This window comes from the organism of the source record quoted next, unplaced genomic scaffold (genome assembly GCF_019419815.1).
Source record: "Pyrus x bretschneideri cultivar Hongxiangsu unplaced genomic scaffold, Pyrus_bretschneideri_v1 Contig1, whole genome shotgun sequence".
Classification (NCBI taxonomy): domain Eukaryota; kingdom Viridiplantae; phylum Streptophyta; class Magnoliopsida; order Rosales; family Rosaceae; genus Pyrus; species Pyrus x bretschneideri.
The window spans coordinates 7,087,603-7,100,902 of record NW_025999390.1 but is presented as its reverse complement, the minus strand read 5'-3'; the positions used below and the strand labels follow the sequence as shown (position 1 = coordinate 7,100,902).

The 13,300-nt window shown below is 34.4% G+C and overlaps 1 protein-coding gene across 1 annotated transcript; it reads right to left on the bottom strand.

The window, feature by feature from the left end:
* Positions 1 to 7,240: 7,240 nt before the first annotated feature.
* On the bottom strand, positions 7,241 to 8,915 carry LOC103937098 (cytochrome b-c1 complex subunit 7-2, mitochondrial). The gene is made up of 4 exons (XM_048582680.1): positions 8,740 to 8,915; positions 8,466 to 8,612; positions 7,976 to 8,034; positions 7,241 to 7,538 (listed from the first exon to the last, which is right to left on the bottom strand). Exons 1-4 carry the CDS (start codon positions 8,831 to 8,833, stop codon positions 7,470 to 7,472), a joined length of 369 nt encoding a protein of 122 aa, XP_048438637.1. The 5' UTR covers positions 8,834 to 8,915; the 3' UTR covers positions 7,241 to 7,469.
* Positions 8,916 to 13,300: the final 4,385 nt, after the last annotated feature.

The window sequence follows — 13,300 nt, the reverse complement described above, 5'->3', positions numbered from 1 at the left end:
AACTTCGAATCTCATATGCAAACAAAGAAATATTTTTATCACTTTACAACCCTTTTTGCATTGAAAATAAATGAAATTATTATTTTGTAGCTCATGACGATACAATTATGAACGGATTGAATAAAATTGAGCATCTTAAGACGGGCATGCATACTTCTCATGAGCAATGTGGTAACATATGCTAAAATATAGTAAATTAAAATTTTTATTTAAAAAGACCATTAAGCAAAATATCCATTAAATAAAGGATTTGAATTGGACATGCTTAATATCGGAAAGGATCATTTCCATATCCCTTCCATCAAATTCATCCTATTAATTAATCCAAGTATTTGAAATTTGATCTAATGATTAAAAACATGAGGCTTCTTTTAAATTATAATAAATTTTACCGTTGAATTAAATTTAAAGATCCAAATTGATTCATATGATGAATTTAGTAGAAGAAATATAGAGAATATTACTTTCCCTTGATATCCATTAAAATTACAAAGGTTCAAGATTCAAAAGACCAAAGTACCCCTAACCCGGAAAAACACATCACGAGGAATGTAGGGACAGTGATTGGGGGTGGTTTGTTGGGGGGACCCATATTTTCATCCCGAAAAATCTGAATTGATCGTAATCTGAATTTGTGAAGGATCGCAGCACCCCATGATTCTGGCCGGGTTCTGGGCTTGACATAACAGAAATATGTGGGCCTTTTTCTACCATTTAAAAAAAATTATTAAAAATAAAAGGGTACGAAGTGGGCCGGTTTTGATCCTGAGCCTCAAACCCCAGGATCGGCCGCATGTGGACGACCAGCGTAGGCCGGAATCTAGGGACCTGTCCCTTTACTTTTTGGACTCTTCTCAACGCTCACTGGCCCAAAGCTACGATTGACCACCTACCATCTACCATCTAAATCTATATTAATTTCTCTTAGTATTTGTACATGGATAAACAAATCATTTTAGGGTATTCCTTTGGATAAAGGGTATGTACATATATTTTAATGTAGAAGTTATAAGGAGTCGTAGAAAAGAGAAAACTTAGGAAGGTAATTATTAAATGGCAAGTCCATAGGGAGAATTTTTTAAAAGAAATTAGTTGTATACAAATGGTGATAGAAATGTGTGTTTTCTCATGAAATCGAAAAGCCACTACACATGAAATTATCTTAATTTAATTAAACTGTATAATTAGTGTATAAATTAAGATGTGATAGAAAAGTTTTTCTCATCAAAGAAAGATGTGACCATCCTTATTGATGATATTTTAAACTTAGATTAGATATACTTAAATTTCTGAACAATCACAAAAGGGAAGATTAGCCAATAATTACACAATGCGAACTTGGAACTGTTGGAAATTTTGAGTAGAAATTTCATTGTCTCACATTGGCCATTCCTAAAAGGTTTTCTCATTTTATAAGGTTTTGTCTCTTATAGATAGTGATTGGAGTAATAGACATTTGAGAATGAAATTGGGCTCAACCTTCGGTCTTGGCTCTTGGGCTTTGAAAATTAAATTCTTTAATTAATTATTTTTAATTAATTTCAAATTTAATTAAATTATTTTTTAACAGACTCATCTGACTGATGTCACATCCCATCCCAGACCCCCACCACAACCCGGTCTTGACTCTACCGTAGCACAATATTGTTCACTTTGGGCTCCGACCATGCCTTCACGGTTTTGTTTATGGGAACTCACACGAGAACTTCTCAGTATGTCACCCATCATGGGATTGTTCTCGCACGCTACTTGCTTAATTTTGAAGTTTCGATGGAACCCGAAGCCAGTGAACTCCCAAAAGGCCTCGTACTAGGTAGAGATGAGAATATACATATAAGGCTTATGGAATCCACTCCTCTGAACGATGTGGGATGTTACAACTGAAACCAATGGAAAAACGCAGAGAGCACAACACCCGTTTGAAGAGATGTCTCCTAATAATCACATCTCATTCTCAGACCTGTTGCGAAGAGACATAATCCCACTATATATACATCCATCTGCATGGCATTTATAACACAGAAAATATCAAATTCTTCTTCTACATTCCTAAACCTTCTCGTTGAGAGAATCACACAGAAATTCGCTAGTAGTTAAGTTTTCCGGTGCTGGAATTCTAACTTGATCGTTGAATCCTGGTGAAGCAGACGTCTGTAGAACTACAAGCACTGAGTAGGGACGAAATTTCTGTTTCAAGGATATTGCGGTACGCAAGCCTCAATCTTCAAGTTCTTGCTTTATATTTTTGTTTTGTTCATACTCTGTTAATTTTTCTATTCGTATTTATTATTTATTAACATGTATAATTATATCATAGATTGTTGACGTATATCCAACATGAACTAGAATACTTAATGGTTCCAAAAATCTCATTCAAAAAAATTTGGTTATTTTCTTAGATATGCGACAAGCATTGAAGTAGCCAAAGAATTTCAACCCTTGGATAAAATGCCAAAACCGATTGACATGAAATATACAGCATCACCATTTTCTCCACTTTCCAATTCCCACCACAAGAAAACAAGCACCCCTTTTCTTTGGAGGCAGAATCTTTGTTTCCTTACTTTCTCATGTTTTTCTGTTTGTGTGGTCACGATTAAATCATATCAATATTTTATATTACTATTTATTTTTATCTTATTATTTCAATAAAAAATAATATAAAATATTGACGTGGTTTAACCGTAAGCACACAAAACAGAAAAGCACTAGATAGCACAGAAAGTGAGAGGGCAGAGAATCTGCCTCCCTTTTCTTTCCCCAAAACGACTGTTCCTATGTCTTTTGGGCACGGGACCAAATGCATGCATGATTAAGTGTCATCGTCAAATTTGTCAGACCTCAGCCATTTGCATGAATTCATCGCTGCACAACGTTTTAGTTCGGTAATATTATATTATATAAAGAAGAATTTAGAGAATTGTTATATGTATTATAAAAATCTTATTATACACTTCAAATTTTTTATATTTGAAAAAAAAAACATTTATGAAAAGTGTAAAATGAAATTTCATTAGAATTTAGATTGAGACATTACAATGACAGTTAACCTATTTCTATATAAGTTTTTCTCCTTGATTACAACTATTCAGTACCTAATAACTCTTTGCAATAATCTTTGAGTAAATTTCATCCATAATTTGGAAATCAAGCCAGGAAATAGAGCAAGAAAACGAAGCTCGACTTTTAGGGTTCATGTATGGTTGCACACTTGCACGTGAAGTTGAAGTGCCATGCATGTTATATTATGATAACATTAACGACACTGCATATATGCCATCTAGATCTCTTTCCAAGTTGGATATATAGGCTCAATACAAACGTAATATTGTGGCAAAAATTTGGAGAAACGAATTCACAGTTGCATTACCAATATTGACATGAAGGAATTTCATATATACGAGCATATATTATGCATTATCCAATGAAAGCCACCACTCATTCGGATAATACCACAAAATTTGAAAAACAATTGTTATGGTTTTCAGATAATGAAAACCATGGATGATGGATGGTTTGATCTTGAGCTTGTTTCTGAAATCAACTTCGAACCAAATAGCTGCACTTTCTTTAGCTATACATGGAAAATGACATGCTAACCTATACACTTTAATTGGACAGATCGGTGGCTGTACTCTCCATGTGGCAGCATTTAATTAAGTTGTCTCAAGATAAGATCACTTCTTTTGCAAACAGCAAATTATAAAACTTAAACTAGAGGGGAAATGTTTTTTTTTTTAATTATTTTTATTATTATTTATTTTACAAACGGTAGCGCAAGTGAGTCAGATAACCATATATTAGGGGGGAGGACATTAGTGGAGATAGAACTAAGCTATGCGATTACAAAGAAATTATGTACCTTTTGATAAGTACCATGCAACTCATCAAGCTATCTAAGCTATGCGATTATTTGCAGGAACCGTTTTGGCACCACTCTCCAAATCACAAATTATTACATGGGTACGTTAGAATCTAGTATTTTTCTATTTGCGTGCCACTCTCGGGTGACACCGCCAGCACTCATGCATATATCCAGCAGTTGAAGAAAAGGGACATGAAATATAATGCCTATCCTGAATTTAATTCACCTAAAGCAACTTTACATATGAAGTGAATCTTCAAGATTGGATAGCATATCTCAATCTCAGATGGTTTGTTTTCAACTAATAATTATAAGGTTTCTGATGTAACACAACCCAACTTTTTGTTCAATGATTTGAATAATAATTTGACCTCCCAATTTTCTTGATACCTGGGGAAGAATCATAATCTTAGGGAGACAATGTGGAAGATGGTTAAACCATGGGGCTAATGGTACATGGAATGCTCGGTAGTAAATTCCAATTCGTGCGCGTACGATTGTTTGCAATTGCATGTATAGATACACTAGGTTTTCATTTTCCACAATGATTGTGTCAAATTAAAATTTAAGATGAGCAGATAATTCGATGCATTTCTGTTTTACAACTATTTTGATAATTTTTAAACAATAATACTAGCGTCACAAAGATTTTTGTCAAGCTTTAATTACTTATTGATGTAACAATTTCTTATTTGTCATGAATAAAAAAAATGAAATGATCTTATACATGCACAAACAAATGAGACCCGCTACTAAATTATTTTGGCTAATGAATCGTACATACGACTTACACTAGTTCCCCACAACCATCACATCACCAACATTGCTAACATATGCAGACAATTTCACTAAAATTTTCATGGATTCATGAATGTGAATAATAAATTTGAAAACAAGTATACTGTATACCAATTGAAATTAGGTAACATGCATGTTCAGTTAGGAACAAGAAAGGGTGTCGGCTGATGGACTTATTTACAGAGAGGAATGCATATAAGATTGCATGATAAATGATTGGACGTAGATCAATTTTGTTGAAAAGAGATGAGAATTTTGATTGACAGTGAAGACTGAACTCACTGAATAATGCATCGCATCACGTCTCATCTGTAGGTGAAAAGCAACATTTTGCCCATCTAGGTTTTCCAGTACAGGAGCCACCTAAAATTACAATACATGCACATGACGGAGGTCGATCTTCCCTTTCTTTGTTGTTTATCCACATTTAAATTTTGGATCTTGAACTTCACTTTTTCCACTAGACCAATTATTAACGTTTCTGCTCATCCTTCGTAATGGTATAATTGTGTTACGTATCATCCCATCCAAATTTATATGACGTTTTTTAAAAATTAACTGTAATTAATTTATGTGTTTAATTATTTTAAAATGAGCTCATAAATGTAGGAACAAATGAAACACGCTACCATTTGAACGTTCCTCGTTAGAGCATCTTCAATAAAAGATGTAAAATGCCTCAAAATGGACATTTTTATTTTCTTTCTCAGCCATAAACCTCTCTGATGGCAGAAATTCCAAATTTACATCTCTGATAGAAATATAAAGTTCTATATCTGGTTTTTACATCTCAATTTGCATCTCATTCTCCTCCAATCGGCTAAAGCACCTAGTCGCTTTAAATCAATCAAATTTTTTTCGATAAGAAATTCCTTTAATCCATAGACTGACCATGGTCAGTCTTTTGGAGACGTAGCATAGTTCTGCAGGAGGTGAAAGGGATATTGCTGGACACCCAAACACAAACCGAACTTCCCAGTCACCGGCCCTTTGCCTTGCCTTGGCTTTGAGGCAATTTCCATTTCTAAAAGTCCTAATGTTAGAATTGGAAACCCTGGATTCTGATCTGATTCATTGAGAAATCACACTTCTAGACCTATACTTTGGGGGAAGAGCGCAAAGACAGACGTTGTGCTTTAGCCAACTTGATTAAATCAAATTGCATTTATATGCATCACTAAGAGACCTTTTATAACTATTTCATTTTCAGTTTTTTGTTTTTTGTTTTCACTTTTTTTTTTTTTTTTTTTTTAAAAAAAATTGTAAGCTGAAACATGTTTGGTACATTTTTTCAATTTAAAAAAAAATGAAAACTAATAAAAATTTAAAAATTGAAAAAAAAAAAGTGAAAACTACTTTATTTTTAAAGTATTTAACAACTAATGTAGTTTATATAGTTTATGGTTTTGTATTGTGTACAATTGACCAATTTGAATTCAAGCATCGCCTCTCTTACTCTTAAACTTAATCCACAACCACAACAACAAGCTCTAGAACATTCTTAAGCTTTTAGTTCACAACGTTCAATGACTTATCATCCATTAGTTTCACTTTCATAAGGACTTCACAAGTATCACGTTCTCAAGCTTGAATGCCTTCTCAAGCTCTTCCACTAGCTCAATGGTCTCTTGAACGATTCAAAATTTCAAAGTAGCAACTTGAAACACCAAATTTTTTTGTTGAATTGCATGAGACCAAAATCAAATTAGTGACTTGAAACATCAAAATTTTTTTTTATGAATTGCATGAGATGAAAACCAAAGTAGTGCCTCAAAGTAGTGATTTGCTGCAAGAGGGGCACAAACCTAAACCAAAACCGTATGAAACCCAACTGAACCAAAACTAATTAAGTTGGTTCCATTTCGATTCTTAACCCAAAACCGCACCAAACCTAAATAAATTTTAATTTCATTTTCAGTTTTACCCTAAAACCGTACCGAACCAAATCATGCCCATCCATAGCTGAAAGGCCGTGAAGCGAACTTTTGTTTCACCAAGTCCAAATAAATCGTAGGTATGCTTAGGCCCACGGTCGAAGAGTTTCCAGTGTGCTGAAAACATCTAATATTATACAATTTACAAACCGAAATGACGAAAATATAATAAGAAAACTGTAACTGAAAAAAAAAAAACTTACTAACAAACTATCATTCTTGGCAAATTAAAGTTAATGTATTGCACAGTTTTAAACTATAAATTTTTAAGGAATCCACATCCACATCCACATTTCACAACCGCTATAGTATAGAGCAACTTACATAACACAAGTATACCAACAGCATGACCCTGTGCCATGGAAGTTGTCCTTCGACTACATTTCATAGCCAACAATAACCTTGCAAGAACATATTTGTACAGGCTACACACATAATATAGGACAACAAAAGCTAGGCAACCATTCTGGGTGCCCTATAAAGATCCAAAACACAAGTACTGTGAGAAATTGCAGAACTCAAGTCGATTCTTGATCCAATCATAGAGATTTTACTCGGAACATGAATAGAAGGTAACAAACGAGCAGCATAGAAAGAGTTCAAGAACACTTGTAGAGAAAGCAGCTTATTGCAATCAAACGTATTAAAGTTGAAAGTTGGATCGCACGTTATTATTGGAAAACAGACTTCCAGAATATGATAACCCTCAAGGAAGTTCCAATTTCGATTCTCAAATGGAAACAATTTGGAAAAGCTTCTAAAATAGAACACAATCTCCGTTTAGGTGTGGAAACATATACCAGAAACAATGCTATCATTTCATCCCAAGATTCATTCCAACAAAAAAATAGTTAAAAGAGGCAATAGCATGCTTATGGAATGGTGCGCTGATAGAGTGGCAAAGCTCCCAAAGCCTCACGCTCTGCTCTTTCCTTCTTCACCTGCAAACATAAGCATAATTTAGTAGTTAATGACAAATTATGTACCCAACATGTCATACATGTGCAAAATCATAGATTGTTTTTTCTAATTCAGTAGAACATCCAAAGCCTCACGCTCTTCTCTATATTGGTTATTCTATATCTTCTGTTCAGGGATTGCCAGAGAACAGAAACCATAACAAAAGGGAAATTGACGTCTTTCCCATCGCCAAATTACACACATGTAGCAAATTAGCAATAAACAAAGTCCAAAAAACCTTACATGTAAACATATCTTCCCATAAACTGTTTTAAACATAATCAGTCACTGGAAATCTTCTATGTTTTAGTTAAAAACTCAAACACGTGTATATAGAAGCTTCATGGTTGATGACACAAACACAAACTGAAACACCCAAGAAATAACTGTAGTAAAGAAGAAAACGAACGTTACTTACCAGAGTCAGCATTTCCTGAAGGTAGCTCCTGAATGGTGTTTGCTGTGCCTGCAAATAGCAAAACAAAGGCAAGTGTTTACGATGCCATTTTAATATTACATAAATATATGCTGAACTTGGTGGTTACAATATGCTGAATATGGGAGCCAACAGTACGAACAACATATTCAAACTCAATATTTTGCTACAATATGCACTGCACAACACATTCAAACGCAACATTCTACACATACTACTACGATTTCACAAAAACTCTTGTAGAATTGTATAACATATGAATTAGAAAGGCACAATCTTTGTTTCCAATTCACATTATATCATTCATGATTAATTTCTCAGTCGTACTAATCCAATATCAATCATAAAACTGCAAAATTGCAGTCAAATTCCACACACCACAAATCCCTATGAATTAAATCAGGGATTAGATTTAGAAAGCAAAGTGATACGGAAATGAAAAGAGGTAAGAGCAAAAGGCACCTGAAGATGGTCGGGAGGTACTCGTGCTTCATGGAGAGGTCCATGGCGCGCTTGAGACGCTGGTTACGAGCGTCCACAATCTCCCTCGGCAGACGACTCAGAGCCTCCTTGATGTCCAAATCGTAGTAGGGATCGTACAGATCGTCGTATCGAAGCCCTAATTTCCATTACCAATTTTAGCACAAATCAAATCAAATTAAATCAAACCAAATCGGCCTATACATACACCGAGATACATAGACATACAGAGAGAGAGATTAGGGTTTGTGAAAGAGGAGGTGTACCGTAATGGCGGAGGCGCTGGGAGACGGCCTTCATGTGCTGGCGGGCGAACCAGTTCGTCCTTGGATCCACCAAAGATTTCAGCAACGACGCCATTTTTGCCTTCTCTCTCTCAAGACTGAGTTTCTGAAATAATGGTTGAGATCTTGTTGGTGGCTATGGCTATGATGACTCCAGAGCCGACACGTCATTTTTAATCGGGGCACCGTGAGAGGAAAGGGCTTCTGGATCGGGTCGTTATTTTTGGGCCACCAAATTAAAGTTATTGTGATGTTGGGATGTAGATCTCTAGAAAACGGAGGCCCTATAGAAAAATAAAAAACAAAAAATTAAGGAAATTGTTATTAGTATTCTAAAAATCACATTTGACACTCAAAATTTTTTATAATTAGAAAGAAAAATACACTTGTGAGGAGTGTAGAATGAAAATTTTGAAGTGCTAATAATAGTTCCCAAAATTAAAAGGAGATAAAAGTAGCCAATTATCTCATTGAATTTTGCTTTTAGCCAATCTTCCATTTGAGTTTTTAAAAATAGCCAATTATGTTCCCTCCGTCAGATTTTCAAATTTTCTTTATCCATTCTTCTATTCATGTTTGTACACTTCCAAGTTCGAAGGATAACTAAAAAATCATTTCGTTGCACTCAGATGAGTCGTTGTAATGCAGAGGTTTATATATAAACTTGCTTGAGGAAATGTACTATAGGGGTGCGTTTGTTGCACTGGACTGTCTCGGATTGGACTAGCTTTAGGGACTAAGCTGGACTGGCTTAGACTAGATTAAGCTGGACTGGCTTAGACTAGATTAAGCTGGACTGATTTAGTGAAGCGTTTGGTGCAACGTCGGATTAAGAAGCAAGATTGCAATATTATATTATTTTATATTAATTTAATATATATTAATTAATATTTTATTATTACTTTGTCTTTTTCCTTTTTTTTTTTTCTAGAATCATCCTTCTCCAATATCTGTAACCTTCATTTTTCACTCCACCTCTCCATCTCTCTTTCCCTTTTTCCCCATTTTTGTCTCTCCGCCTATTCATCCTATTTCCCTTTTCTCCCCATTTTTGCCCCACCTTTTTTTTCGAGGTCATGTTTTGCAGAAAGACACAATCTTTGAGAGACCCATAGGAGGGAAAGAGAGAGATATCGAAATCAAGGGTTGCTTTCTTGCATGTTTTGGTTCTTCCAAAAACAAAAAACACAGGAGTAATACGATGTCCTCTGTGAGTCTGTTCTTGCATCTTTGAGAGACTCATAGGCAATGTCTCACTCCCCTCTTCTTCTTTTTTCTCTCGCTTCAGCTCTATGCTCTCCCATCGCTCTTTTTGTATTTCTTTTTTCTTCAGATTTGGTACCTGTATTTTCTGGGAAAATCATAGTTTGGGCAAGAAAAATCACTCAAAGTCACTGCACTCATGCTAAAGTTTTCAATCTTGTTGTTGGCGGAAGAATCTGGGTCACCATGAGACCCGTTTTTGTCGTCGTTCGGGTCAACCTAGATGGCAAAAAACCCTAAATCACCGACCTAGATGCCAAAAGGGCGCTAGGTTTACCGGACGACGGAGATCAGCGACAGTCGTTTCTGGTTTGGTCAGTGGAGAAGGGAGGGCTGATGCTGCTCATGCAGGTTTGAGCGACGCTACTTGCAGAAGAGGGAGACAGGACTAGCAATCCTATAGTTTTTGGGGATCCTTTTTAAGAACTCGTAGCGAGGTGAATAATCCGAGTGAGTCCGACCGAAGCTCATTAAATCTAATCCTGGTGTAGACCAAACAAGGGACTATAGTCTAGTCCCCCCTAATCCAGTCAAACAAACGGGCCCTAGAAAGACAAAAAGTCATATTTACCTTTGATTGAGAGTACTTGACTAATTTGAATAGAATTTGAATATAACGTTGTAATAAAAATTTAAGGCAAAAAACAAGAAAGTCTGGGTTTAAAAGAGAAAAGGCTTTTGTTGCAGGGAGTAAGGTTTAGCCAGCCATTCCTAGGGTTAGAGTTTTATGGCGCGTTTACTAATTCATAATCAAATTGAGAGGAATTGGATTGAGGGGGAATTGGATTGAGGAGGAATTGAAATGAGGTGGAATCAGAATCAAATTCTTGTTGAAGTTGTTTACTAAAAATGTCTGGAATCGGAGTAGGAATGATGTTGAGTTCATATAAGTTGTTTACTAATTCACTTCAATCAGAATGAAAACTAGGTTGATTACTATATTGCCCTTACATAAATAAATTATTTTCATACTAATTAATTAAATTAAATTCTTAATTAAATTTATATAATAAAATTCATCTATATAAGCATATATAAATAGGTTTTATTTATTTATTAAAAGATGGCAAGAATGATGTTGAGTCCATATAAGTTGTTTACTAATTCATTTCAATCGGAATGAAAACTAAGTTGATGACTAAATTGCCATTACATAAATAAATTATTTTCATACTAATTAATTAAATTAAATTCTTAATTAAATTTATAAAATAAAATTATCTATATAAATAGGTTTTATTTATTTATTAAAAATGACATAATGAGTGTCAAATGAAGGGTAATGTTGGGATAATAAGAAACAAGTGAGGGCATAATAGGAATAAAAAATGCATTTCCGATTCCCTTACCCTCAGGGAATTCAAATACCTCACAAAACTAGGGAATCCTGTTCCTCCAATTTCAGGAATTGGATTCCTTGTTTCGTGTGGGCTCCACCACTTTTTTGATTCCTTAATATTTAGTAAACACCGGAATACTCCGTAATCGGAATTTAATTCCCTTTCCTTATTCCGATTACCGTTACGTAAACGCGTGATCAATGAAACGCAATGGAGAAGAATAGGGGAGTATTTAAAATTTTGTGCTAGAATGGGAGTATTTAAAATTTATTTTCTTTTTTTTTAAGCAAAAAATAAAAATTTTGTTGAAACGTAGATACTTTTAAATACTCCCATCCTAGCATTTTATGTAATGCTCACTGTTTCATCCTAAACTTGAGTTCGATAGTTTATGCTAGGATAGGAGTATTTAAAATTCTCATTTTTTTCCATTTAAAAACGGAGAGACGCATACTTTTTATTTTTATTTTTGTCAACCAAATAATTTTGTTGATCACAACCATAGTAAGTGGGTCCAATGGTAAGGGCGCGGACTGCAGCTCCTCAATAAACAAAAAAATGTGGGAGGTCCTAGGTTTGATACTCTGAGTTGGTGAGTCTGCTTGACCCTAGCTAAGGGCAGGGTGAAATTCCCCATAGCCTCTACGGGTCTGAAAGGGATGGATAACTGTGATTTGCCACCCGTTGTCCTCTTTTTTAGGAAAAAATAAAATAAAATAATTTTGTTGATCATGAAAACCTTCGTGCATTTATTGTTTCAAATAATGTCTTTAAATGGTTGGATTTATTTCCAAGAAAAATAAATGATTGGAATTATTGATACATTCGTAACCTTGTTCAAAATTGTTTTGATGATCTTGTGCGTGTACTGTTTCAAATAATATCTCCAAATCTTGGGATTTATTTCCAATAAAATACAATGGCTGGATACGTTGCTATGTTCATAACCTATATATGTACCAACGATCAGACTTTCCTATTTCTTGGACACGCAATTTTAATTATGCTTTAATACCCAAAGATCATTCTTGTCTTCGAGTCTCTATAAATTACATATTCTCTCAAACCTTTCAACGAAACAAGTGAAAGAGCAAATACACAAGAGAAGTGAAAATTTACAAAGAAAAGATGAATAAGTTTACAATCACATCTTTCCTCCTTGTGTTGGTGCTTTTGTCAAGCTCCACAGGTCTGTTTCAATTATGTTGAATCATATTTATTTTTGGGTAGCCGTTTTGCTTTCTATGACTAAAATAAGACTCGTTTAGAGTGCTTTTAAAATGATTAGAAGCGTTTTTAGAGAAGAAAAAAAAATTGGTCTCAAAAGCACTTAAAAGTGTTTTTTCATGATTTACTTGCATTTTTATTAAGGATTGGTTCTCAAAATATTTTCATAAAAAATGCTTTCAATTATTTTAAAAGCACTTTCAAATAAGCACATAACCTACTATATATTTCAGTTTCATATGGTCTAAACATCCATGCAATTAGCTTTTGGCATGGGTTTTTTTTTTTAGTTTATTTTCCTAATATTTTATCAATAGTACTTGGTTTTGCAGTAATTGATTTCTAATATATATATTTTTTAATTTTGGTTTTTATTTGCTCGGTTCCTTCCTTGCATTTTCCATGCTTTTTCAATAATTAATTAGTAATTTGATTGTGATTTCAGTTTGCAAGATTTCAATTGTTCAAGCTTCAAAGTGCTGTAATAATCACCCCGAGCAAGGAAAATGTGAAGATGGAAAGTGCCATGAATTCTGCATTACAGATTGCGAGAAAGGAGGTTTCTGCAAACATATTAGCTCTGGTCCTGTATGCCATTGCTACTGTTGAGCTTTTTTCAAAACAAGGATATTGATTTATCTCATATTATATTTTGAATAAAAATTGTGAGCATGTGATGGAGGAGGTTGTTCCTTGTTTGGAGTTTCATCTCC

Excerpts from the sequence above, each read along its gene's own strand:
- LOC103937098 (XM_048582680.1), bottom strand. The coding sequence starts at position 8,833 with ATGGCGTCGTTGCTGAAATCTTTGGTGGATCCAAGGACGAACTGGTTC. Across the intron at positions 8,613-8,739 it reads CCAGCGCCTCCGCCATTACG|GGCTTCGATACGACGATCTG; the intron begins GTACACCTCCTC and ends AATGGAAATTAG. Across the intron at positions 8,035-8,465 it reads GAAGCACGAGTACCTCCCGA|GCTATTTGCAGGCACAGCAA; the intron begins CCATCTTCAGGT and ends TGCCTTTGTTTT.